At 41.4% G+C, this 23,416-nt stretch overlaps 1 protein-coding gene across 5 annotated transcripts in view; it reads left to right on the top strand.

Moving 5' to 3' along the window:
* The window catches only part of GCLC (glutamate-cysteine ligase catalytic subunit), a 45,433-nt gene that overhangs the window by 18,083 nt on the left and 3,934 nt on the right, over window positions 1-23,416 (top strand). For 3 of the 5 annotated variants that reach the window (XM_033097113.1, XM_033097102.1, XM_033097101.1), the window contains exons 2-12: window positions 5,073-5,185; window positions 5,990-6,172; window positions 9,955-10,068; window positions 11,700-11,758; window positions 11,876-12,009; window positions 16,400-16,474; window positions 16,923-17,039; window positions 18,171-18,309; window positions 18,762-18,874; window positions 19,359-19,451; window positions 19,748-19,852. In XM_033097113.1, the coding sequence (XP_032953004.1) occupies window positions 5,082-5,185; window positions 5,990-6,172; window positions 9,955-10,068; window positions 11,700-11,758; window positions 11,876-12,009; window positions 16,400-16,474; window positions 16,923-17,039; window positions 18,171-18,309; window positions 18,762-18,874; window positions 19,359-19,451; window positions 19,748-19,852 (1,236 nt within the window). In that variant the 5' untranslated portion in view covers window positions 5,073-5,081. The remainder of the gene's footprint in view (window positions 1-5,072; window positions 5,186-5,989; window positions 6,173-9,954; window positions 10,069-11,699; window positions 11,759-11,875; window positions 12,010-16,399; window positions 16,475-16,922; window positions 17,040-18,170; window positions 18,310-18,761; window positions 18,875-19,358; window positions 19,452-19,747; window positions 19,853-23,416) is intronic. The other 2 variants (XM_033097104.1, XM_033097103.1) reach the window with 1 other exon arrangement.

The raw sequence follows: 23,416 nt of genomic DNA, 5'->3' as shown, positions 1-23,416 counted from the left end.
GTGGCATGATCTCTGCAGGTTGGAAGCAGTTTATCTGCATCTCTGACCAGCCAAATAGGTGATTATGCTGCAGTCAGAATGGTGGTCAGGAAAAGCCAAGGGATCCTGTGGGAGGTTGAAGCCTCAGTAGACCCTCTCCTTTGCCTGGGCAGTCTCTTCCTTCTGGGAAGCCGTCTCATCTCCTAGTTGCATCCGATCCTCCTGTTACACACGCGCATCTCAAGCACTCTCCCGGTCAGTCAGCTGTATTTTGTTATCGGCTGTGGTTGCAGCCACAATGGAAGTTTTGAGGACAGGAACCACACCTGCCTGGCTCTTCACAGTATTCCTAGAACGGTGCTTTGTTGAGTGAGTGACAAGACAGAGCGAGGGTAGTGGTTTGTTGGCCGCTGAGGTAGAGGGAGGCAGCAGGATACATTTTAGGCACTGATTTTGTCATCAACTCTAGAGCATTACCCTTAAACATGGCTGTGGGCTTGAATGGCGTTAGTGTAAGGAGAAAACTGGGTTTCTGAGAGCAACAGGTGGTTCTAGCAGGAGTCAGACCCACAGGCTTTGGCCACTGGTGGAATGGAGGAGCTGGCCCTGAATGCTGGATTTGGCATTTCAGGAGGGGACAAAGGAATTTTCACAAAGTATAACCTCCTTAAATAGGGAACTGCCTGTAACTGCTTCTGAGACTTAGAGAGCTAGATTGTTTTCCTATTTAAGTACTGTTTTCACTCTAGAGAGTAGAAATTGAACATTTTGTATTTTACAAAATGTCTAGCCTTTCCTTAGATTCAAAGCTCCCTGAAACCCTTACCTTAATGGTGGAGTATCAATAAGTTTCTGTTGTTGTTGTTTTACAAAAGAAAACTTTGATTTTAAACTATTGGTAAATACTGTTTTAAAAGACAACATAAATCCTAAAACTTAATACTGGCTGTTGTCTGGAACTTGAATGCCGCGAGCATCTCACTGCTCGTGTTCAGCATTGCCCTGGCTACTTACATCACCCTAGTTAAGAGTCTTTATTTTTATTGGCCTGATTTCAGATGGCACATCCAGCGCCCTGTGCTCATGCAGACCTGCGTTCAGTGACTCGAGGGTTATTGTGTCAGGTCTGCCCAGCCACAACTGTGGGACATGTAAAGTGCGTAAGTCTTTTGAATGTGCCTTTGTCTTTTGATTCAACGGCTCAGAGAGATTAGTGACTGTTATTCTAGAGGGATAAAATTTAGCTCTTTAGCCTTTCAACAATAACATCTAAAAGATTTTAATTTTCATTTGTAGAAAACTGTAGTGCACATTTTAAAAAATGAGTGTCTGTTTACAGTGGCCACTATTTTTGTGGGGCCTGTTTCCCCCCCATTTCCAAAAGATAACCGATGGGCACCAAATCGCAAGGGTCCCTAAGTTACATTTAGGGCATTGTAGTCTTAGACTGAGAATAGTACACTGGCTGTTTTCCTACTTCCAAATGATATGTTAATTACATGAATTTGAGTGAGTCACTCTGCAGCCCTTTTGTAATGCTCTTGGGCATATGCTTTTAGAAATTGTGTATGTGTGCAGTGCACACAAGAAGAAGTTGCTAAACTGGGTATATAGTCTAAATGCTATTCAAGTTAGGAAGCTGGTATAGTATCATATTTGTAATCTGTTGTGTACAGAAGGGCCTCTGTATCCTGTTTTGTGATTTTCTCTTTGATCGTAGCGTTTCCTCGCATCCTTTGGATGCAGAAAGAAAGTTTAGGATGGGGACAAAATCCAAAAAGAGTAAAGTAAGTCACTTGTGGCTTTGGGTATTTTATATTTGGAAAGCATTGGTCTAACATGTCACTTTTATCACCTCAGCAGCTGCATTACTAAACCATCTGTAGTTTGGCTCTTCAAGATTGAATTAATTATATGAGTGCCTGCGTGAACTAGAATTAGAAATAAACACAAATGTATTGAAGTGGATGGGGGAAGGATTAAATAAAATAACAAAAACTAAGATGTTAAAGAACCATTTTAAACACTGATGTGAAAAGAATCAAGGTGACTATAGGGGACAATTATTTCAGAATGCCTTACATTTGAGTTTGCAAATGTTCAGGAAATTCTTAAGGCTTCTAACTGAACTTAGATTTTATCCAAAGTGAGTTTGTTTTTTCTTCCTTATTTGTTTTTGTTTTCATTTCTTGATGAAATCATGGATGATTATTTTTAATTAAGAAGTATTTACTTTGTTGCTTTTAAAATGTCATTCATTTGGCTGAGATTAAAATTTAAAACTCAAACGAGTTTTGAGCTTTTTGTTCTTTTGCTCGTTCCCATGTTTTAGCCTTCTGGGCTAAGTGATTTCGAAAGCTAAGGATTTCTATTTCAAACTCGGAAACTAACACAGTTTAGTGCAATTTAGATTATATGATTGGGTACAAAAGTTCTTGCTTATTTTGATGGTAGATAAATGATGGGAACCCAGTAAGCTAGGAAGTTTTGTCTCTTCAATCTTTCTTTCAGGAAGCATGTTATCTGGTTAAGAAGATAATCCCGATAACACATGGTGCCAGGCAGATGTGTTGGAACAACAATGGTAGGAGGAAGTACTGAAAGAGGAAGGTTCCTTCTCACTGGGAGAGTTAGGAGTGCTGCATAGAGCACAGGAGCTCTGGCCTGGGCCTGAGAGATGGGCCAACCGCTGTTTAAATCTGTAACCATAACTGTTATATCTCAGCTACTATGAGATAATGTCAGGCCCACTTCATAAAATTGAGGCATAATTTGAGAGCTTTTCAGCCAGGATTCTAACCTTTCCCTGCCTCATATAACTTACAACAATTTTTTTTTTTTTAAGCTTATCATCATTAACCAAGATTGGAATCCTCTGTAGCCCTAGCAGCAAGGAGGTATGCTGGGCCTTGAGGCCAGCCAGGGCTGGGTTCAGATCCCTGCTCTGACACTAGCCTGGGGCACTTATTCAGCCTCTCTGCCCAGCTGTAAAAAGGGTGATCATGCCTCCTGTGCATGATGGGTTTGAAGGTTAGGATCATAAATGAGAAGTTCATAGCATAACCTTCCTGATGCTCATTTGGAGAGAAATTTGTTTCTCAGACCTGTGATATTTTCATATATCTACCCAGAGAGTTAACAGAGTTTCCTGTCCCGTCGTGTTTTAGCTATTCAGGCGTTGTGGATCTGTAGGTGCTATCTGAAAACCTGTACTTAAAGTTGGGAGCAATTCTGGATTCTGCAGCCTACAGGTTGCAGGCATTTGCCAGTGAGTGTGACTGTACTGGTGCAAATCTCACATTTCTAGTCCGTGTACCTAAATCAAATACTCTTACCCATTTTTTGAACTAAAAAATTCTAACGGAGACACACGAATGGGAGCTTCAAGTCTTGATAAGACAACTATCTTATCAGGTCAGGCTACTGTGACAAATACCACAGACTGGGTGGCTGAAACAGACATTCATTTCTCAGTTGAGGAGGTTGGGAAGTCCAGGCTCAAAGGTGCGGGCAGCTTCCATTCCAGGGAAGGGCCCTCTTCCTGCCTCGCAATGGCCTCCTTCTCGCTGTGTCCTCACATGGCGAAAGGAGATCATCTTTCTCATCTCTTATTATAAGGGCACTAATCCCATCTTGAGGGCTCTACTTTCACGGCCTCCTTACCTCTCAAAGGCGTCACCTCAAATACCATCACTCTGGAGATCAAGGGCTTCAACAGATGAACTTGGGGTAAACAAATAGTCAATCCATAGCAACAGCTAATAAAAGCGAGAAGTTTGTTGTTGTTGGTTAAACCTGCCAGGCTATTTCCTGTGGTCACGAACATATTTTCCCCTTTATATTTCTTAGCTGAAGGGCAACACCGTCTCTTTAACGTTATCGGTTCTGTGATAGGGTGGGCTGCTCAAACACCTTCCAGCCCTGGGGGGGGAGGGGGGGCGTAAGGGAATAGGACAGTGGCGCCCCCTCGGCAGAGCAGGCCAGCCCTCCCCTCAGCCCTGCAGGACGCAGGCCTAGTGCTGGGCTGCTGGCTGGGCCTTTGTTTTTCAGGCTGGGAATCGAGATTTGCATGTGAATGTCAGGCAGGTAGTGGATGTATTGTGGCTTACCCTTTATTAAAATTTGAATACCACCATAAGCCAAACAAAATACATCTGTGTACTGCTCTGCCTTGTAAGGCACGAGCTGTCTTCTCTTCTCTGTCGTAGTGTCTTGTGTAGACAGTACTCTCCAGTCTTGGCCTGAATGATCCGGTTTCATACCTTTCACTTACATGTGTGTGGGTGATGTGTGTTTTGTTTCAGTCTCAGTGATTCATAATCCTCACTATTTACATCAGCGATCCTGATTTAAAGCACGTAATTTCAGGGAAAACAAAAGCAGGTTCTATTTGTACTTTGCCCAGAGAAGTCTGACTTTGGTATTGAACTCTTGATTCTTACCAGAATTCACCAGGTATTGTTCTAAATGCACTAGTGTACCTTGCATGGTCAATTTCATCTGGTTTCAGAGTGGGGAAGTGGTCATAAATTATTATTGAAAAACCAAAACTAAATGGTTGAAACTTCTAAAAGAACTGCTCCATATTGGTGTGTTTATGATTGAACTCTCCCATCGTGGGACTTAAGTGTGGGATTATTAAGTAGCCTGTCAGTAAGTAAAGATGATCTGCCTTGGCGAGAACGCCCACATAACCACTTCCATAAACTTACAGTAAGGCAATTGAGGAAATACATTTTAAAATGCAACTTGCAACTGCAGTTTACAGAATCTTAGCTTTGAATTACTTCTCTCTTGAAGCACAGTTTGTCAAAATGGGCATCTTGACCTTGCTGCAGGCTATTACGTAGACCTGGAAAGAAGGAACTTGAGGGATAAGCGTCCTTGTTCTCAGACAAAGCCATTATTGCCCGGTTTTCTCCAGGCTTTCATGTTATGCAAACAGTTATTGTGTGCTGTAGTGCAAGCAGATGTGCTGGTCTCAAGTTACTGTGGAGCCTTTCCAACCTTCAGGTTTCCCTGCCTTCTTCTAGAGGTCACACTGCACACCAGTCTGGAAGAGTGTTCATCTTTCTCTCCTTTATTGTCAATAGGTGGAATACATGTTGGTGTCTTTCGATCATGAAAACAAAAAAGTCCAATTGGTCCTGTCGGGAGAGGAAGTTCTTGAAACTCTACAAGAAAAGGGGGAAAGGACAAACCCAAAGTAAGCTGATGTACTGAAGGCTTGTTTTAGTGTTCTTGACATTATCAGAACTACTAGACTAGAATCTTTCCTCACACGTATACGAGTTTAGAACCTAGGTCTGAGTTGCCTGGGTTCAAATCCTGTTTCCTCTACTTAATAGCTGGGTAACCTGAGGCAAGTAAACTTCTCTGTGCCTCATCTGTAAGGTAGGACTAATAATAATACCTCATAGGGTGTTGACATTTTAAATCCATTAATATATTAAAGCACTTAGAATAATAAACTCAATATAAAGCCTGTTTACTGTTAAACATTAAAAAAAAAATCCAAAGTGTTACTAAGATCACAAACTATGGTGCCAGATAAAACTTGCACATGGGTTTTGTTTGGCTGGCAGGATGTTTTTAAAATATTTCTTTAAGTAGACAAAGAGGTGAAGAGGGCGTGTACTCTCCAGTTTGTTTTTCCACTCACTAAAGTTCGGTAGGCTGCATTTGAGTTTGGACCTGCATTTAGTTCGAACTAAAAGAGCCCTTAAGGTCTCCTCTCCATTCCTGCAAAGTGGATTAGCTTGTCTTGGACAGTGAGTGCCCCGTGTGCATTTTCAGTTATTTATAAATGTTTTGGACCCAGTACTTCTAACCCTTACATAGTTGAAGAGCTATGAAAAATTATCAGCCTTTGGGAATTGTGAGGGAGTTTTTCGCTTCATTTATACCTAATGGTTTCTTAAAATTTTGAGGCAACTTTGTAAAAACTTCTGAAAATTGAGTAGACTGCAGCAAATGAATAAGCCCGCCTACAACATTTTCTCCTCTGTAGCCATCCTACCCTCTGGCGACCAGAATATGGGAGTTACATGATTGAGGGGACACCTGGGCAGCCGTACGGAGGAACGATGTCCGAGTTCAACACGGTCGAAGACAACATGAGACAACGCCGGAAGGAGGCGACGTCCTTGTTAAAAGAAAATCAGGCTCTTTGCACAATAACTTCGTTTCCCAGGTTAGTTCCTGTGTTAACATACCCCAGTAGACACTTCAAGCTTTAGGTTATAAAAAGAGCACATCACAACCGAGCATTTGACCCTACAGTTCTCATACGTGACCAACAGGTCATTCTTTCCGTGCGGCCTTTGTAACATTAGAGCAGCAGGCGGCATACATGCTAGTGTCAGGGGGTGGGGTGGCCCAGAGCACTGGTGATAGCGCGCATCTGGGCGTGGGGGGAGGACTGAGAGCCACGCCAGGCGGTGGGGAGGGAGCCGCGTGGCCGCGCAGCTCTGACCCGGCAGGCGTGCCGAGTGCGCTTCTCACCGCCCTGGAACGGCTGCGCCCTCACAGGTGTTTGCCTACCAGCAGATGGTGACATTGGTGGCTGATAGAGGGTCCCCTGTTGGAGGGCAGGCATGAGTACCTCCAGTGCACCATCGATATGTATTAAATCTGAACGGCGGTGGGGGTGGGGAGCGTCATTAGGTCAGATTTGGCTATTGTGCTGAAAGGAAAATTTCAGATTTGTCATCCAATGTCGTGATGGCTAACAGTTCATAAAAGTGAATATAAAGTAAGTATAAGAGTGAGATGATATTCTTAGCTTAGAATGAAGTGCATAAATAAGCTACATTCATATGTAGGACCTCTACCTAAGAATGCAGGTCTATTGAATCGTCAATCTGATTTATCTTTTCTAGATATCTGTCAGGTTGTGACAAAGTGTGCTTACCTCCTCAGAATTCAAGAGCTTTGGGGATTGGTGTCTATGGCCCGGAACAATCTCAACTGTTTCTGTACCTTCTTTTGTTCCGATGAATGTCCATCATGGACACAGGCACCCAGTCATGCCGTTGGTCTTAGAAGGACACTTAAATGGGAACTTTATGGGTTAAACTTTACATCGTTACATCTAAATGGCTGAAACCTGATTTATGCGACTCATCAAACATTTAGAAAACCATCTCATGTGCTGGATTCTTCGTTCCATTTGTGTACTGTTCCCCACCCCGCCAGGTGAGGGTGGACAGGTTTGCTTGGAAGACAACTGGCATGTTCCTTTGCTCTGATGTTTGAAGCAGGAGGTAGAGAGATCATGCCCGTCATTCACTGAGATGCTTGAGTGCCTGCTCCACGGCAGACCCATGCCGTGAGGGCACGCGGTCACGTGGTCACACAGACCCAGTCTCTGCCTTCGTGCAGTGAGTGGGAGACACGAAGAGCAATCAGCACCCACAGACCCCACGAACATAGAGTCGGGCGTTGCTGTGAGGAAGAGACGTGCGGTAGAGAGAGAGACGTGGCTGTCCAATGGGCTGCACGGAGGGGAAGGCTTCTCCGCGGGAGGACGCTGGAATGCCGTCCACAGCTCTCAGGAGTGGAGCAGGCGTGGAGGGACGGGATGTCCTAGGGAGAGCGAGCAGCACGGGCACAGCCCTAGGATGGCAGGGCGTGTGGAGCGTCTGAGGACTAGAGGAAAGCTGGCCGGGGTGACCAGGACGGCAGGCGGCTGAGAATGAGGAGGCGGGGGAAGCGACGCTGGGCAGGTGGCTGGTGGGCCAGAGCCGACGCACTAACAATGACGGTTGCGGTCCTACAGGCAGGAGGAGGCCTCGGGAAGGTTGGGTTGGGCGGATGGCATTACGTTTTTTGTCTTGCAGCCCCTCGCCTGGGCTGTACTGTCAGTGGCCATAAGATCAGAGTGAGGCTTGCTAGAAGATGAGTCAGGAAGCTCACTCCAGGGAGATGAGGGCAGGCGGTGGAGATGGAGAAAGTGCATGGATCAAGAGTTGGCAAAATCGGCAAACCTGGCTGGGGGTGCGGAGAAGAGACCTCAAGGCTGCTGGTTAAATACTTATGACGAAGCTTTAGAATAATAAAGGCCGGGAAGTATGTTACAGATTTTACTTGACAACTTTTAGTGAAATAGAAAATTCAAAATCTTTGAAGTTTCCCTTTTATCTTGAATTTTCCCTTTTCCCCTTTTTTGAGTTTTCCCTTTTTTCTAACTTTACAGAGGGTTGTACTTTTTCACTTACCAAACTAAAAAAAAAAAAAATGAGATCTGTAACACAACCAGAATTGTTTTATACTTTAAAATTCAGGAATGTATTTTATTGTGGCAGTGGGCCAAAAAGGAAGTTTCTTATTAAGTCTAATGTGTCTTTGATCTTAAGTGAGAATGACTCATATGGAATTGTTGCCTTTTTATATTTTGGTGGATTTAGCTTCTTTTTCTTGTTATTATGAGGGGAGAGTTGAGATGGAGAAACAAGTTTTATTCTGAAAATCTTTTTAAAAAACATTTTATTTAACTGTCGAAGTCTCACCTGATACCCATAGTAAATGATAAGGAAAGTTGTATTTCAGGTTCAAGAGGGAAAGTAGCATTTGGTTCCTTCAGCATAAGGAGTGCGATTTTCTCTCTGTAAGGAGGCAGAACTCTGTAGTGTGGAATTCTAGTCCAAAACAATGGTCATATGACTATTTAAATTTAATCAAACCTACGTAAAATGAAGCCTTCAGTTCTTCATTCACACTGGCCTCGTTTCAGGTGTTCCCTGGCCACGCGTGGCTGGTGACTACCTTCTCGGTATTGGACAGCACAGGTATTAAACATTTCCATCATAGCAGCAAGTTCCATTGGATGTTACTGGTCTAGAAGAAGAGCAGTGCTATAGGAGTCTGAAGATCTGAGTTCTGACTCGCCAAATAAACACCTTCTGGTCAGCTAAGAATCCCCCAGGGTTCAGTTTGTCACTCTCCCAAATGATTTTTCCTAAGGTTACAGGCTCATAATAAATAGTGCACGTAGCTGCAAGAATTCCCACGAACTCTGGGAACTGTTTTCTAGATAAGATCAGCAAATTCAGTTGCTGTTCAAAGACCTATGTGGGCAGCCAAGAGGTGCATTATTTTATAAAAGGTAGGGGTTGGAAATAAGGCATGGACTAGTCTTGGCTCGCAACCAGGCGTTTCCTACCACTGATCTAAAGCCTTGACAAGGGTCCCCCTTGTTTTGGTTTCACTGACTTTGTTAGTGTTTGCCCCTCCTCACAGCACACTTAACAATGACCTTCAAATTCTTAACTCGAAGAACTGGTGGTGTCACTGCCAGTGATGTGGAATTTGAGCTTTACATTTAGGGATAAATACAGAGCTTCCTTTTTCTGTGTTGGAATTAAAACTCTTCTTCAGGTCAAGCAGATAACAGAGTTGGGTTTCAGACTTCAGAGGGAGATCCCAGGGGTGGATGGGGACACCGGTAGAGATACTACTTAATCTTGAGAGATTTGTGAAGTGACCTGACGAGGGAAAAAAAAGTGAGGGGGGCAGACCCCTTCCAGATTCAAACCTAGCTTATCGGGAGGTTGGGGGCAGTGGCAAGTGTGCAGGGGTCACAAGATCATTCGACAGTTCAGAGCTAGTGTAGTGAAAGAGGAAGCCTCAGAAGCTGCAGAGGGGAGACCTATAACCCCAATAGCTGATGTGCCCGAAGGAAGGAACTTCTGTGCTATGGGTCGTTGCTGTTAAATGAAGAGATGGGCAGGACGTGCGTGGGTGCTCTGAGCAGTCGGTAAAGGGCTGGAATCACGAATGAAGATCTTGGTAAACAAGATAAAGTGCACGGGGGTGGTTGTAAAAGGGGCACAGTATTTACAGAATACTTGTGTGCTAGACCCTCGGTAAAGGGGAATAATAGACAAGCTGTATTTTGAACCAGTCCAGGGATGGCAAGGCATAATTAACTCTTGAAAACAAATCCTATCTATTTAGTTCTTCAATTTGTTGTAGATTAGGCTGTCCTGGGTTCACACTGCCTGAATTCAAACCCAACCCAGTCGAAGGAGGAGCTTCCAAGTCCCTCTTCTTTCCCGATGAAGCAATAAACAAACACCCCCGCTTCAGGTGAGTATTCAAACCCAACCCGGTCCAAGGAGGAGCTTCCAAGTCCCTCCACTTTCCTGATGAAGCAATAAACAAACACCCCCGTTTCAGGATTCCTGAATCCTGGATCCTTTTATAATAACCAGAGAAGACCGCTCCCAACACACACACACACACGCACACGCACACACTTTACATGCTCAGTGCCCTGAGGCTGTTGGACTGTTCCTTCCGGTATCCAGGCTTGACTTGCTCATTTTCCAACTCGTCTTAAAGTTATTAACTTAGCCACTGTCTCCTTTAGGGAACAGTTCCTTTTCAGTCCTAGTTCTGTGAACACCTATCTTGGGAAGCTTTCCCTTAGTTACTCCTGCCTTTCTCTCCCTCTGTCAGTTACCACCAGTATCTGTGATCTACTCATCCCACTCTACATACCTTGATAATAAGGTAAAATACGTACCTCTGCATATAACAGTCACTCTCTACCTTCTAGTATCTTCTTGGTTTGTTGGTTTGTAGTTGAATTCCTTGGGGATAAGTTGATTCGGGACCCACACCAGTCTGATCTTGGCATTGTACCTTGAGTCTCCCCTATGCTCCTGAACTTAGGCTCCCGACTAGAGTTAGGGACGTCAGGACTTCTCGGTATTGATTTTTATTTTAACAGGTCTGCACACCTGCTATATACAGAGCCTTGGGGGTAGACAAAGATTTATAGACATAGTTCCCAACTTCAAATGTTATAGTCTGCTAAGGGGGAAGTAGAGGTATTCAGTGTAAGAACAGATAATATTTGAAAGGTCAAAAAATGATAGCACCAAAGATCCTCCTTGGAGAAAGGAGGGTGCTTCTCATGCAAAGAATCAAAGCAGGCTTCATGAAAGAGGTGGCATTTAAACTGAGTCTATGGCAGCACTAGCCAGTAGAATCATAATGCAAGCCACAGATGTCATTTTAAATTTTCTAGTAGCCACATTAGAAAAGTAAAACAATACAGACTTAATTTTATAATGTATTTTATTTAACCCTATGTATCTAAATTATTTCCATTTGTAATCTCAGTATATTTGAAGTATTAATTATTTTTGTACTAAGTCCTCAAAATCTTGTGTTTCCTCTTCACAACATATTTTAATTAGGACTAGCCACATTTCAAGTGCTCAGTAACCACTTACCTGCTAGCTTGTGGATTAGACATAGCAAATCTAGAGGATGAGTATTAATGCTGCAGATTGAGGGACGGAGGGAGTAACGAGGTGTTGGGGCTCCACACACCTGGGGAAAGCAAGTACAAAGGTTTGATTAAAGTCTTTGGAATTAACTTGGGAAGTGTTGGAAATGTAGGGTGAGACCAGACCATGGACGACTCCAAACATTTGGACTAGATCTGAAGAGTTACAAGGATCTGGGGAAACGGATTGAGCAGGCAGAGAACAGCATTCTTGAGTAAAAGCCCAAGGAAGTGGTATTAATGCAAAGCCTTCTTTCAGAGTACCCCTCACAGTATGTTGGTCCACATCAGTTTTCTGTAGGGTGGCCTCAGAATTAGTTTGAGGTAGGATTTCATTCATTTTACTTGTATACGATCAATTTCTTCTTTTACACGATGGATCTTAAGTGGTTGACTTACGATGTTTGGTTGTCTGTTTCAGCACCCTAACAAGAAATATTCGACACAGGAGAGGAGAAAAGGTTGTCATCAATGTACCAAGTAAGTCCTCAGAGAGGTGGTGGGTAGGAGAGATCCCTGCCGAGTTGTTGTTTAGTCCTCGGTTCTCACCCATCTCTCTGTCCCTCTCTCTCTTTTTTTTTTTTTTAAATATTGCAGTATTTAAGGACAAGAATACACCATCTCCATTTATAGAAACATTTCCTGAGGATGAGGAGGCGGCGAAGGCTTCTAAGCCTGATCATATTTACATGGATGCCATGGGATTTGGGATGGGCAATTGCTGTCTTCAGGTATTGTTTCAACTATACAGAGAGACAGAGTTCTCGTCCATTCCTGTCCACTAACTTCTTTATATAGCATGTTTCCTTATTAAAAATCATATTTAATCAGGTTGACATGGTAACTAATATGCTTTTCTGAACACCACTGTAGTGATTTTAGTAAATTCATTGGAAGCTATCTCGACAGAATTTATAGAATCGACAGTTTGCTGCAAAGATACGCAGTTGTTAACTTAAAATGTGAACTATTCCCGAGGTCACTGTCTCCTTTCTATATGCCTAATTTTTGCTGCCATCTAGTGAAGGCCTAGCTTTGAGGTTGTAAACATTGCTCGAGTGTCTTCTTATTTCTGCAAATGAACTCTGAGGGATTTCGTGATGAAGGGAAGGATTGTTTGGACTTTACATTTTTATATTCATGCATGGCCACCTAGCAGTCCCATATTTGCCTTGCCCCTGGCTACGTTACACAAGAGGTAGAATAGCCTTTCTGTATTTTCTCTGGTAAAACTTTCCCTGGATCTAATTAGATTACTGGTGCCCCTGGCAGTGATTGTACCCAGGCTCACTTAGGACACGGGTGGGAGAACACAGAACTTATCAGGCAGCCCATCGGCCTGCGTTCAGATTTTGGCTACTCTGGTATTTGGGTAACTCCCTTCACTTATTTGTGGCCTCAGTTTTCTCATTAGTTGAAAGAAGGGTTTATATTAAGGCCCCTTCTAGGTTCTGACTCCAAGCTAATATTTATTTCATTGTTTTTTGTTAACAGAAGCATTTGTTTTAACCTTTCATTTGTTTAAAGTCGTCTTAGAACAGGAGTAGGAATTGCACAAATATAAACTTTCAAATTGAAAAGTTAAAGAAAGAAAGAGAGGCCTCTTGTTATTGTCCACAGAGATTTTATCTAGTTCTGATGACTTCAGCTGGTTAGAAATGGCATCCTTAGAGGCCTGGAGCATTACCCAGCCTGGCCCCACATAAGGCCCCTGGGCCGCGGGCCGCCAGCCTGCGCGCTGAGAAACCAGAGCCCAGAAAATCTAGCATCCCATCGTCTCTAACAGCTGCAGCATACTGCAAACCCGTATCTTCTTCGTGTATATCTCTGTTGTATTTGTTTTTACAACTATGCAGTCAAAATTGAATGCCCAAGTCAGTTTTCCATACTAAGTGTGTTTTTACATACCCATGGCCAAAGATAAAATTTTTTTCTTGCTTTTCCTCACTTATATAGAGAGTATAAAACATGTGGCTTCCAAACAAACGTAGGCCAGAAAGTTTCCTTACAAATGGTCACACTTAACAAAAAAGAGACCTTTTGACTTTTAACTGCATATCTTCTTTCCTATCTTAATTACAAATGTTTCCAAAGAAAACTATTAGGCTCTAGAATTTACAGTACACGGCTTTAAATTAGCATTGGTTCTGCTGGAGTACCAATGGCCTTTCCTTGGTTTAATATTAAACCAGGGTGTTTTGCCAGGGACAGCACGGTTGCTCTGTTGCAAAGGGCTATTCTTTCCCTTGAAACAATGTATTTATACAAATAACTGTGTCCTGATGATAGGTGGTTAACATTTTTATTGCCTGTAGATAACAGTTTTCCAGCCAATATAAGCTTTGTCTTGGGTTTGGGATTAAGTTTTCTTTTTTCTCAATGGTACGTCCAGCACCCCAGTTTCAATACTCAAAAAAAAAACAAAAAAAATTGCAGATAATGTGAAGTGTGTGGCAGATGAGAAAATTCTGTAGAAATCCCTGCTTTGTATCCCTTAAGTGGAACACTAGGAACTGCTTATTACAGTAAAGCAGAAGAAATAGTTTCGATTAATTTTTTAAGATTAATGGAAAACTTACTGTACAAAAGAAAAAGCATTTTAACCACATTCAAATTCTTGTTTCTTGGGGAGCTTTTGAGGCATCATTCAGTAAGTTCATTCATGCATGTTGTAAGAGGTCTCCCTCCCTCAAGGAAATCATGTGCCTTCAAAGTGGATTCTAGTCAAATTTTAGATACTTAGGTTTCTACCATCTTGTTCATACTTCTTTTTTGTTCCCCTCTCATCAGTTTCCTAGTTACATTGCTTCTCCTCTTTATATACTTTAAACGGATACCAGAAGCCAAAGCCATTCACGTATTTATACTGTTAAGGTATTAGAATTTTTTTCCTTCCCCCTCAAAGGCATTATCTGTAGCAATGTCCTGTTTGGTTTGTCAAAGGCTATATCAGCTCTAGAGTAAGGAAGCTAGTTACTAAATATATTCAGAAAAGCTAAGTCACTTCGCTGTTGTATAACTCAACTATTGGATTCCAGGTGCTACTTTTTAAGCGTACTTTTCTAGGGTTGACTTTTCCAGTATTTGCCTGTGGATTGTCTAGTATGCACTAGGCCATCTAAGAGAAGCCAGTCAAAAAACTGAAAACAAACAATGCTTATAGTAGTATTTTTTAAAAAACAAAAGTAACAGACACACACTAAAACATTTAAAAGTGACGAAAAAGAACCTCAATAAACTTAAGAGATGCCTGTTCAAAAGAATTCAGCTCAAAACACTTGGGGGACATTTAAGTATTTAATCTCAATACATGTAAATTTGGCCTGTAGGGTCACAGTTTTTCAAGTATCACGCCATTTATAAAAATAAAACTTAATCATTGCCCCTGTATTCTCCTCTTTGGCACCTTTTTTCCTTCAAGATACTCTAGTCATTTAGTAAATATTTATTAAGTACTAAATATAGTTGTCAGACACTGTTCTACACACTTGGGATAGAGAACGCAAGGCAGCTGGATCCCTCGCCTCCCTGGGGCTTTTAGTAGTGGGATCGCTACAGATAAGAATGTAAATACTTTGCTAACCATCTCCCATTTCCTCACTTCTCATTTAACCCTTCCCCATGAATGCACAAACTGGTTGCTGAGTTCCCACCTCTTTGCAGAAGCTACCCTTCTTCTGGTTAGCAGTGACGTATTTGCCCATCCTTGTCAATCTTTATCTGTTTTAACCTTGAACACTCTTATTCCTTGCTGTCTGTGACTCAGCTCTTGTCCATGTTGAATTAATTTGTAATGGTTGGTTATTATTATATTTGAATGAAAACATAGCACTGACAGAAATTATAGGAGGATCAGGACACAGTAACTTTTCTAAATGATTGTTTTCTATTGTCAGTCACCATTGTGAAATGCCATTGTGATTCAGCAGGTGGATTTGTGACTCAACAAACAGATGTTCTTTGCTTTTAAAAAATGCAGAGTTGAGACCTGGCTAAAACTGTTGGAACTCACATGTTGGGATTATAGTAATAAACATCCTCAGCTACTGTTTCAAGTATTAAGCACTTAAATCATTTCCTGCACCAATACTAAATTCAAACTCATTATTAAATAACAATAACAGGAAATTAGCGCTGTTCCCAATTTGCAGTTAATACAAATGTGCTGAGACAACCTCAGTATCCTTGCCCCTCCCACCACCCACAGCAAAGAAGGCAGGAATTGTTTTGGTTTCTTGTGGGTGATTGTTTCTGGAGGATTTCTATGAATCATTCTGTGATCTTCTCCTGTGCCTAACTTTTAAGGGTCCTACTTACCAGTCTTGTGGAGACTTCCTGGGTGATTTGCCCGTGTGCAGGACATCATCTAAGCCTACTCCTCAGATTTTTCTCCAGTTCAGACTTTTCTTCTGGGCACCAGCCCGGAGACCTAGCCACTTCCAGGGCTACTCTGTTCCTTGGCCTCGTGAGGAAGGGTATTCTGTCACGGTGCCTCTTCTTCTGTCTGTCCTGGGAACACCCAAGCCAAATCCTAAGTCACCCCCTCACTGCATACACCCCCCTTGTCACCGGAACCTGCCTCTCAGATTCTGGTGTGCCTCTGCCCATCGGCCCTCAGCCTTTTCTTTGACAGTTAAACAGTGTTTTCACTGCTCTGCCTTCCTGCAGTCTTGGCGCTTCCAAGCTGTTCCTCATACTGCCGCCACTGAACTTTGAAACCCATCGTTAGCACCTCCAAATCCCCTGTGTACCAACATGCACATCTCCCCGCAGCTAACCGAAGTGAGGGGGAACTTGGCAGACAAAGGAAGCCGGTAGGAGAGGACGTGCCTCCCTGAACTTCATCATTTATCTGCTTTTCCGTCGTGACTTTTTAAATCTTATTTAATTTAGGAACGTGGTTATTTATGTTAGCTGTGAACATGATTAAATACGATTTTCTCGGAAAATTCATCCAAGACAGCTTTTAAACAAAACTCCCGTAATTAAGTATCGTCATCAGTGGAAAGACTGTTAACCTACCATGACCCTGCATCTCTAATCATCTTTCTTCTCAGATGTTACTCCTGTTAATGATTTTGTCTTGTTGTTGTTGTTAATAACTCGGAATTCTTAAAACAGGTCACGTTCCAAGCCTGCAGCATATCTGAGGCTAGATACCTTTATGACCAGTTGGCCACTATCTGCCCAATTGTCGTAAGTAGAAATTACATCTTACTTTAAATACTTTTTTGTATAAAATAAAAACCGCATGTGCAAAATTTGCTATTTAAGTCCAGTTAAGACTTCATTCAGAAATGAACTAACACAAATAATATGCAGGTTAAGAGCTAACAGAGTGAGCTGTAGAAGTTGACTGCTGCTAGTAAGACATTTCTGTGTTAAGCTGTCAAGTTCAAGTGTAGCCACCTTCCATCTTACCTGTCCTCACATTATAGAGAGGATAATTTGAATGGATCAGATCCAAGGATTTGAGTCGCTGCTGGTGTATGGCACTATGAGAAAGCAGGCACAGGTGGTGTAGTAGAGCTCTGTACGTGATGCGTAACTGATTCTTCTTGACCAGAGATAACTGCATGGAGCTTTTTTTCAGCATGTAAGTGACACTTTGAACCTGCAGGTGCTGACTTTTGTTTGTTTTTAGATGGCTTTGAGTGCTGCGTCTCCTTTTTACCGAGGCTATGTGTCAGACATTGATTGTCGCTGGGGAGTGATTTCTGCATCTGTAGATGATAGAACTCGGGAGGAGAGAGGACTGGAGGTGGGAATGATTTTCCTTAATAGCCTTTTTATACCAAGCAGGTAAAAAATGGAGTTATTGTAACTACTTGCGATTTTGAAGTTTCCCCTAAATTTTTATCTTGAGTGGGTTAGCCTCATATAAGGAAAAATCCATGGGTTATAAAACCTGTCTTTATTTCCAGTCTTTGGCTTTATAGTGTTTGTTTTGGGGTGAATATGTGGGAAACACGGTTTTGTTTGGGTGGGAGTTAATTTTCATCATTCGTTGAAATCTGTATTTGTTTCATCTTCTTCTAAAATCAGTAGTGCAATTTTTTTATATTTTGGAAGTCATTGCTGATGGCTGTTTTTACCAAAAGGCTTTTTGGTGCTACATGAGTGCTTTGTATATGATGCTTTCTGCTATGGAAAGTGTAATCTGTTGTCAAAGATTTTGTTTTATCCCATATAAAGGGTTAGGGTAGGTTACAGCCTCTTGTTTCCATATTGAACTGTGACCTTGCATCTCTCCAACCAAGACTGTGTATCAGAACCACGTGTGGAGATCTTTAAGAAAGATAGACACCTAGGCCCATCCTATACCTAATAAGTGTCTCTAGGACTGGAACCTTCACATAGGGGTTTTTAAAAGAGCCCTCGCAAGTAATTCTGATGTTGTCAACCACGGCTGCACTACTCCTGCTCTGGTCTTTATGTAATTATTCATAAATGGTTGAACATGCTTTCCAAATAGACAAACTGTAAAGGAGAAATTATTTTAGTTAAACTTTGTTTTACATTATAAAAAAAATTTTTTTTTTTTTTTTTTGCTTTTGACCTTGGCCTTTATTTTCCTAGCTTAATAAGAATGAAGGTGATCTGCTTTTTAAAAAATATAAAAATCTATTTAAGTCATATCAGAATAAAAGGCTACTTCAGTTGCTCCCAGGCTTTTTAAATATAATTTTCCCTAATAATATTTTTCAGGGTTAACTAACTTTTTTTAGGGCTTTATGTTAAGAAAGGTTGGACATTTTTATATAATTATTATTAAAATATAAAAACATTTTAATATAATTATTTGGGGCATTAGTTTATTTCCAGATCGTTTTATGTGGCATTCATTCTGTTTTTTGGGATTTTTTTTGTTTTTGCTTTTTTCCAATTTTAGCCACTGAAGAACAATAACTATAGGATTAGTAAATCCCGATATGATTCAATAGACAGTTATTTATCTGAGTGTGGTGAGAAATATAATGACATCGAGTTGACAATAGATAAAGAAATCTACGAACAACTGTTACAGGAAGGTGAGCATCTATGCCTTTTTTCTAGATTTGATTGTACGCCTTTAGTTCTTCAAAACTCTTTTAAACTTTTTTGCTGACTCCTGGTCTGATTTCTGTTTTTAGTGTGAAGTCTCTAACTTTTCTTATGAGGCTGCTTGTTCCTAAAGTTTCAAGTTCCAAATACTTGTGAGATCTTCTTGACTTTTAGCAAAAGGAACTTACTTTGGAGGTCTGTATCTAGGTCCCCACCAGTGCCCCAACAGGCATTGTGTAAGTAGCGAACAAAACTCTGACTCTTCCCCAGGGCCCATAGGATAAAATCCTGGGCGACATGACAGTACTGAACCAGCCATTGCCTAAGCGGCTAGATACCCTCTCTTCACACTTCCTGAGCTGTCCTGTCTTCTTGCTGGACTTAGAGAACAGTGGAGTCTTGAGCTTGGAAATGAGTCCAGTGTGACCTCTCTTTGCAGGCATCGATCATCTCCTGGCCCAGCATGTTGCTCATCTCTTTATTAGAGACCCACTGACTCTGTTTGAAGAGAAAATACACCTGGATGACGCCAATGAGTCTGACCATTTTGAGGTATCTCCTGTTTTTAATGCATTTTACTTCACTAACCAAGAAGCAGGCAGTTTGCTGTACCTGTGAGGAATTAGTAGTAGTAGAAATCTCGTGCCTTCCATTCATTACCCAGTGCAGTAAAGAGCTAAGAGAACTTTTAAACTGGTTTAAAGTACTTTTATTTGATGACTGTTACTGGTTGTAGCTCCAGTTCTAAATGTCTTGTTTGCGTAATGGTGAAAAATTGAAGCATGCTGCATAAAAATAACTTGTTCAGTTATTTCAGTGCTGTTGACATTGTCGCCCAACTTTTGTTAAACACTTGCTGTTTGTTTTCCTAGCAGGTCACGGTCCAAGAAAATCTTAAATTGTACCTTTTTGTATTTGTAAATTGAAGAGTATTAGGTATGGACAGTGAACAGTCTTCCCTTATTAAATGTCAAATCATTTTAATATTTTCCTGGACATATGGAAAGTGGGTTTTATTCTCTGCTTTTTTTTGTAGAATATTCAGTCCACAAATTGGCAGACAATGAGATTTAAGCCTCCTCCTCCAAACTCAGATATTGGATGGAGAGTAGAATTCAGACCCATGGAGGTAAGATGCGCCTCGGCCGGCTCCCGTCCTCTGCCTGCCTGTCTCCCTTCCGATACACTCATTAGAGGCTCCTAGATTAATTGGAAGGCAACACAAATCAAGTGTGTGCATGTTAAAAGCAACTCCGGAAGCTAAGGACGATTGATTCCTGAGACTAGATTTGGGCCCCTGGGTTCCAGACCCAGATGAGGAATTAGGAGATGGCTTGGGAATGACGCGATCCAAGGAGGGGGCTGCTGGGGAACAGCACGTTTGTGTGGTTAGGCCATAACTTCTCTGGGCTCCTGCTTGTCTAGGTTCAGTTAACGGACTTTGAGAATTCTGCGTATGTGGTGTTCGTGGTGCTGCTTACTAGAGTGATCCTTTCGTACAAATTGGATTTTCTCATTCCGCTGTCAAAGGTAAGGCTATGTTTCAGCACAGTGACAAGTCTAGATAGCTGTAGATGATCACCTGCTGGTCATTTATATGTACTATTTCAAATCGGAACTCATTTAGAATTGTTCACCCGTTAGAACAAAATGCTTCTCCATCCCCCCTATTCTTTTTTTTTTGATGGGTGGGGGGAATATTGGGGAACAATGTGTTTCCAGGGCCCATCAGCTCCAAGTCGTCCTTCAATCTAGGTGTGGAGGGCGCAGCTCAGCTCCCAGTCCAGTCGCCGTTTTCAATCTTAAGTTACAGGGGGCGCAGCCCACCATCCCATGTGGGAATTGTTGAGAGCTCACGCTCTTACCAACCGAGCCATCCAGCCACCCTTCTTTTTTCTTTTTAAACCTAAGCTTATGCTATAGATTTTGGTACTTGATTGGTGAAGGCTCCTGGGGGGAAAGTGCTAATAGTGTTAGGTTGGTGCAAAACTAGTTGCGGTTTTTGCAATTGTTTTAACCTTTTAAACTGCAATTACTTTTGCACCAACCTAGGAGTTCCGTACTCAGCCCATTTGAAACAGATTAATGAGAGTTGCGGTTGAATGACCACTTTAGTTCTACATGGCTTTCAATTCAAGATGATGGTGGAGTGAGTCCCACAAATTGATTTCATCCTGCCCCAAATCCCATTTTGGTTACAGTATTAAAATTAGGGTGGGAGGGAAAAGTGTAACTGCTAGAATGTAGGGAAAGGTCACCTCAGTGGAACCGAACTGACTGGAGATGTTTCTGGAGAATGTAGATTGCATTGAATTACCAGAAACACAAATCAGAGTTAACCAGCCCCAGCCAAATAAAAACCAAAAGAGGAGCTTTCTGGAAGCAGTTTCCCAGTGGAGCCTTGGGACACTTCAGTCAGGGAGGCAGCAAAGGGGAAGCCTTTGGTTCCTGTTCCAGTGGGTCTCTGGGCACAGAGAGTGGCTGGGAAGGGCTGCTAGGCATAGCAAGGGGTCTATTGAGGTTTTAGGGCCAGAGAAAGGAGAAGTAGAGCAGCCCTGTCACAGCAAGCATGGAAGGAAGAAGAAAACTGCTGAGCCCAACCTCTGTTCCCATAATACCTTGCTCCCTACTCCCTCCACCAGGGGGTACTCCGCCTGCACCTGTCCCACCCACACATGCTGAAGGAAGTCTGGCCGTCAGCTTGTCTCTGCGTGCTCATCACACCCAGGCCAAAGATAACCCATAGAATTCTGTATGTGTGCACCTGTTGGGGAGAGCAGCCCATCTAAGGGAGAGTCCGTGTAAGCTACCGTTGTAACCCTTTGTTTACAAATATGAATAGATGTCTGAAAGTCAATAGAAAACTAACAACCTTTAATGGCCTTAAAGAGAAGGGCCCAGCTTGGCCTGCAGAATATATAATCCTCAATGAAACATGCTTAATTCAAAAAACTGGAAAGACTTCTTTAAAAAATTTTAATTAGTGGCCTGGAGAAATTCTAGAGAAAGGTCACATCCATAAAATAAATAAGCACCATGTACCAAAGAGCATTTGGGGAATAGGAGTTCTTAGAAACAAAGAACATGGTAGCCACACTTTTAAAACTCAGTATATGTGCCAGTAGAGCAGATGCTGAAAATCAAAGTCAGTGAATTAGGAATTCAAACTGAGGTTTATCACAGCAGGATGGCAAATAAATGGAAATTATGGAAAAAACTAAGACATGGAGAATTGCTCTGGAAAGAAAGTTCAGTGTTTGTGTAATAACTTAGAAGAAAAGAATGGTTTATGTAAAGAGAGGTAGATACAATAATCAAAGAATAATAAGCTTTTCCCTGAGTGACAGAGTCCATTAAGGAGAAGATAGAAAATTTAAAGAAAAACCTAAATCTAGGAATTTCTGAATCTCAAAGGAAAAACCAACTGTCTGGAAAAGAGAAAATTAGGATAGCTACCAAGAGGGAAGAAAAATCAATTGATTCCACCTCTCATCTACAACATTAAATACTAAGAGAACAGGCTTCAGAATCCTAGGAGGTAAAGAATTACGACCACTGAGTTCCCTTCCCAGCCAAACTATTTAAATTCCAGGTAATTCTAACAAAACGTAATAGATTTTTAGGGCTAAAAGTTAATGCCAGAAGTTTTACCTAATGAAGGGATAGTAGAAGGAGACATATGGTTAATAGTCCTTAATTTAATGCTTGACATTTAGAGAATTTCAAAAGTACTTGTTTAAAACTACTAATAATATAGAAATAGGATTTATTACTTCTAACCTGTTAGCTAAAAGAGGTGGGAAAAGAACAAAGAATCTTTCCAGTGCCACAAAAGTGAGTATGCAGCCGGGGGAGAGGTAAGGCAGTATAGCCAGAGAACATAAAATTATAAAAAAGGTGAAAACAAATTTGAGTAGACTAAACTCTCCTATTAAAAATTTAAAACAGATGATACAAAATAGCAACATAATGGCATAGGTTGTTTGCATAAGATCTATCTAAAGAAAGGACAAATGTGGAAAATAGCTACTTGACCTATTAAAAAATAGCAGGAATGACAAAGTGAAATATGAGATTGAAGGTATTAAATGAGATAGAGAAAGCAATTTTCTGTGCTCTTCTAATATAATATTAGAGCCGTGATTCTTTTTACATAAAATGTAGCAAACATTTCTCCGAAGCATAAGAAGAATTTAAAGGTAGATAAGATATAACTTTGGTGTGAGCACTAACTTCATAAACCACTTGTACTACTACTTCCTAGCTTTTTAACCCAGGCAAGTTACTTATCCTGTCAGTGCTCTTGTACGTGTACAATGGGGATAAGTGGGCTGTGTAAGGCTACGTGGGATTCGGGGAGGTAAATCACTTAGCAGGGGACCTTGCATGTTATTCCGTAACTGACAGGTCATATAATCACAGAAGGAGAAAGGCCGTAAGGGAAATTAAACGACATGGTTAACAAGCTCGGTTGTGTAGCCTCTGTTACAAGTCTCATACCACAGTACATCTTTTTTCAAATGTCCTAAGGAAAATTTACAAAAATTAATCCAAGAAAATCTCAAAATTAGACACCATACAAGAAACATTCCCACCAAAATTCAACAGAAAAGTTCAAGAGAAGTTTAACTATTAGAAATTCGAAATGTTTTTCCTATGGTAATAGTTTTAGATTAAGGCAAAACTAGAATTACAGATTGTATAGGAAAGTGAATGGCAGCGGGATGCTGGCAAAGCTAGTCTCAAAGGGAAAATCTTAGCATTAAATGCTTGAAAGAAAGATTGAAATAAACCCACGCAGTCAAATTGAGAATCCAGAGAGCAATAGTAAAATATATTTATAAAAGGAAATTCATAAAAGCAAAAATTAAAAATAGAAACAGTGATCTTAGGAACTTTTGTCAAGATTAAGAAAAAGATTATGAGAAGGGAAAAATGATCACAGCCACGGTGGAATTTTAGACTATTATTTGACTATGCTCCTAGAAGTACCTAGATTATTCAGGTCATATGTGTCTTTAAGAAAAACAACACAGTAACAGCAATAGGAAGTAATGAGTATGGTGAAGAGCTAAGTAATCCAAGACTTTGTGC

Source organism: Rhinolophus ferrumequinum, chromosome 3 (assembly GCF_004115265.2).
Source record: "Rhinolophus ferrumequinum isolate MPI-CBG mRhiFer1 chromosome 3, mRhiFer1_v1.p, whole genome shotgun sequence".
NCBI classification, from domain to species: domain Eukaryota; kingdom Metazoa; phylum Chordata; class Mammalia; order Chiroptera; family Rhinolophidae; genus Rhinolophus; species Rhinolophus ferrumequinum.
The sequence above is the reverse complement of the archived record's forward strand: the minus strand, read 5'-3'. Positions and strand labels throughout refer to the sequence as shown.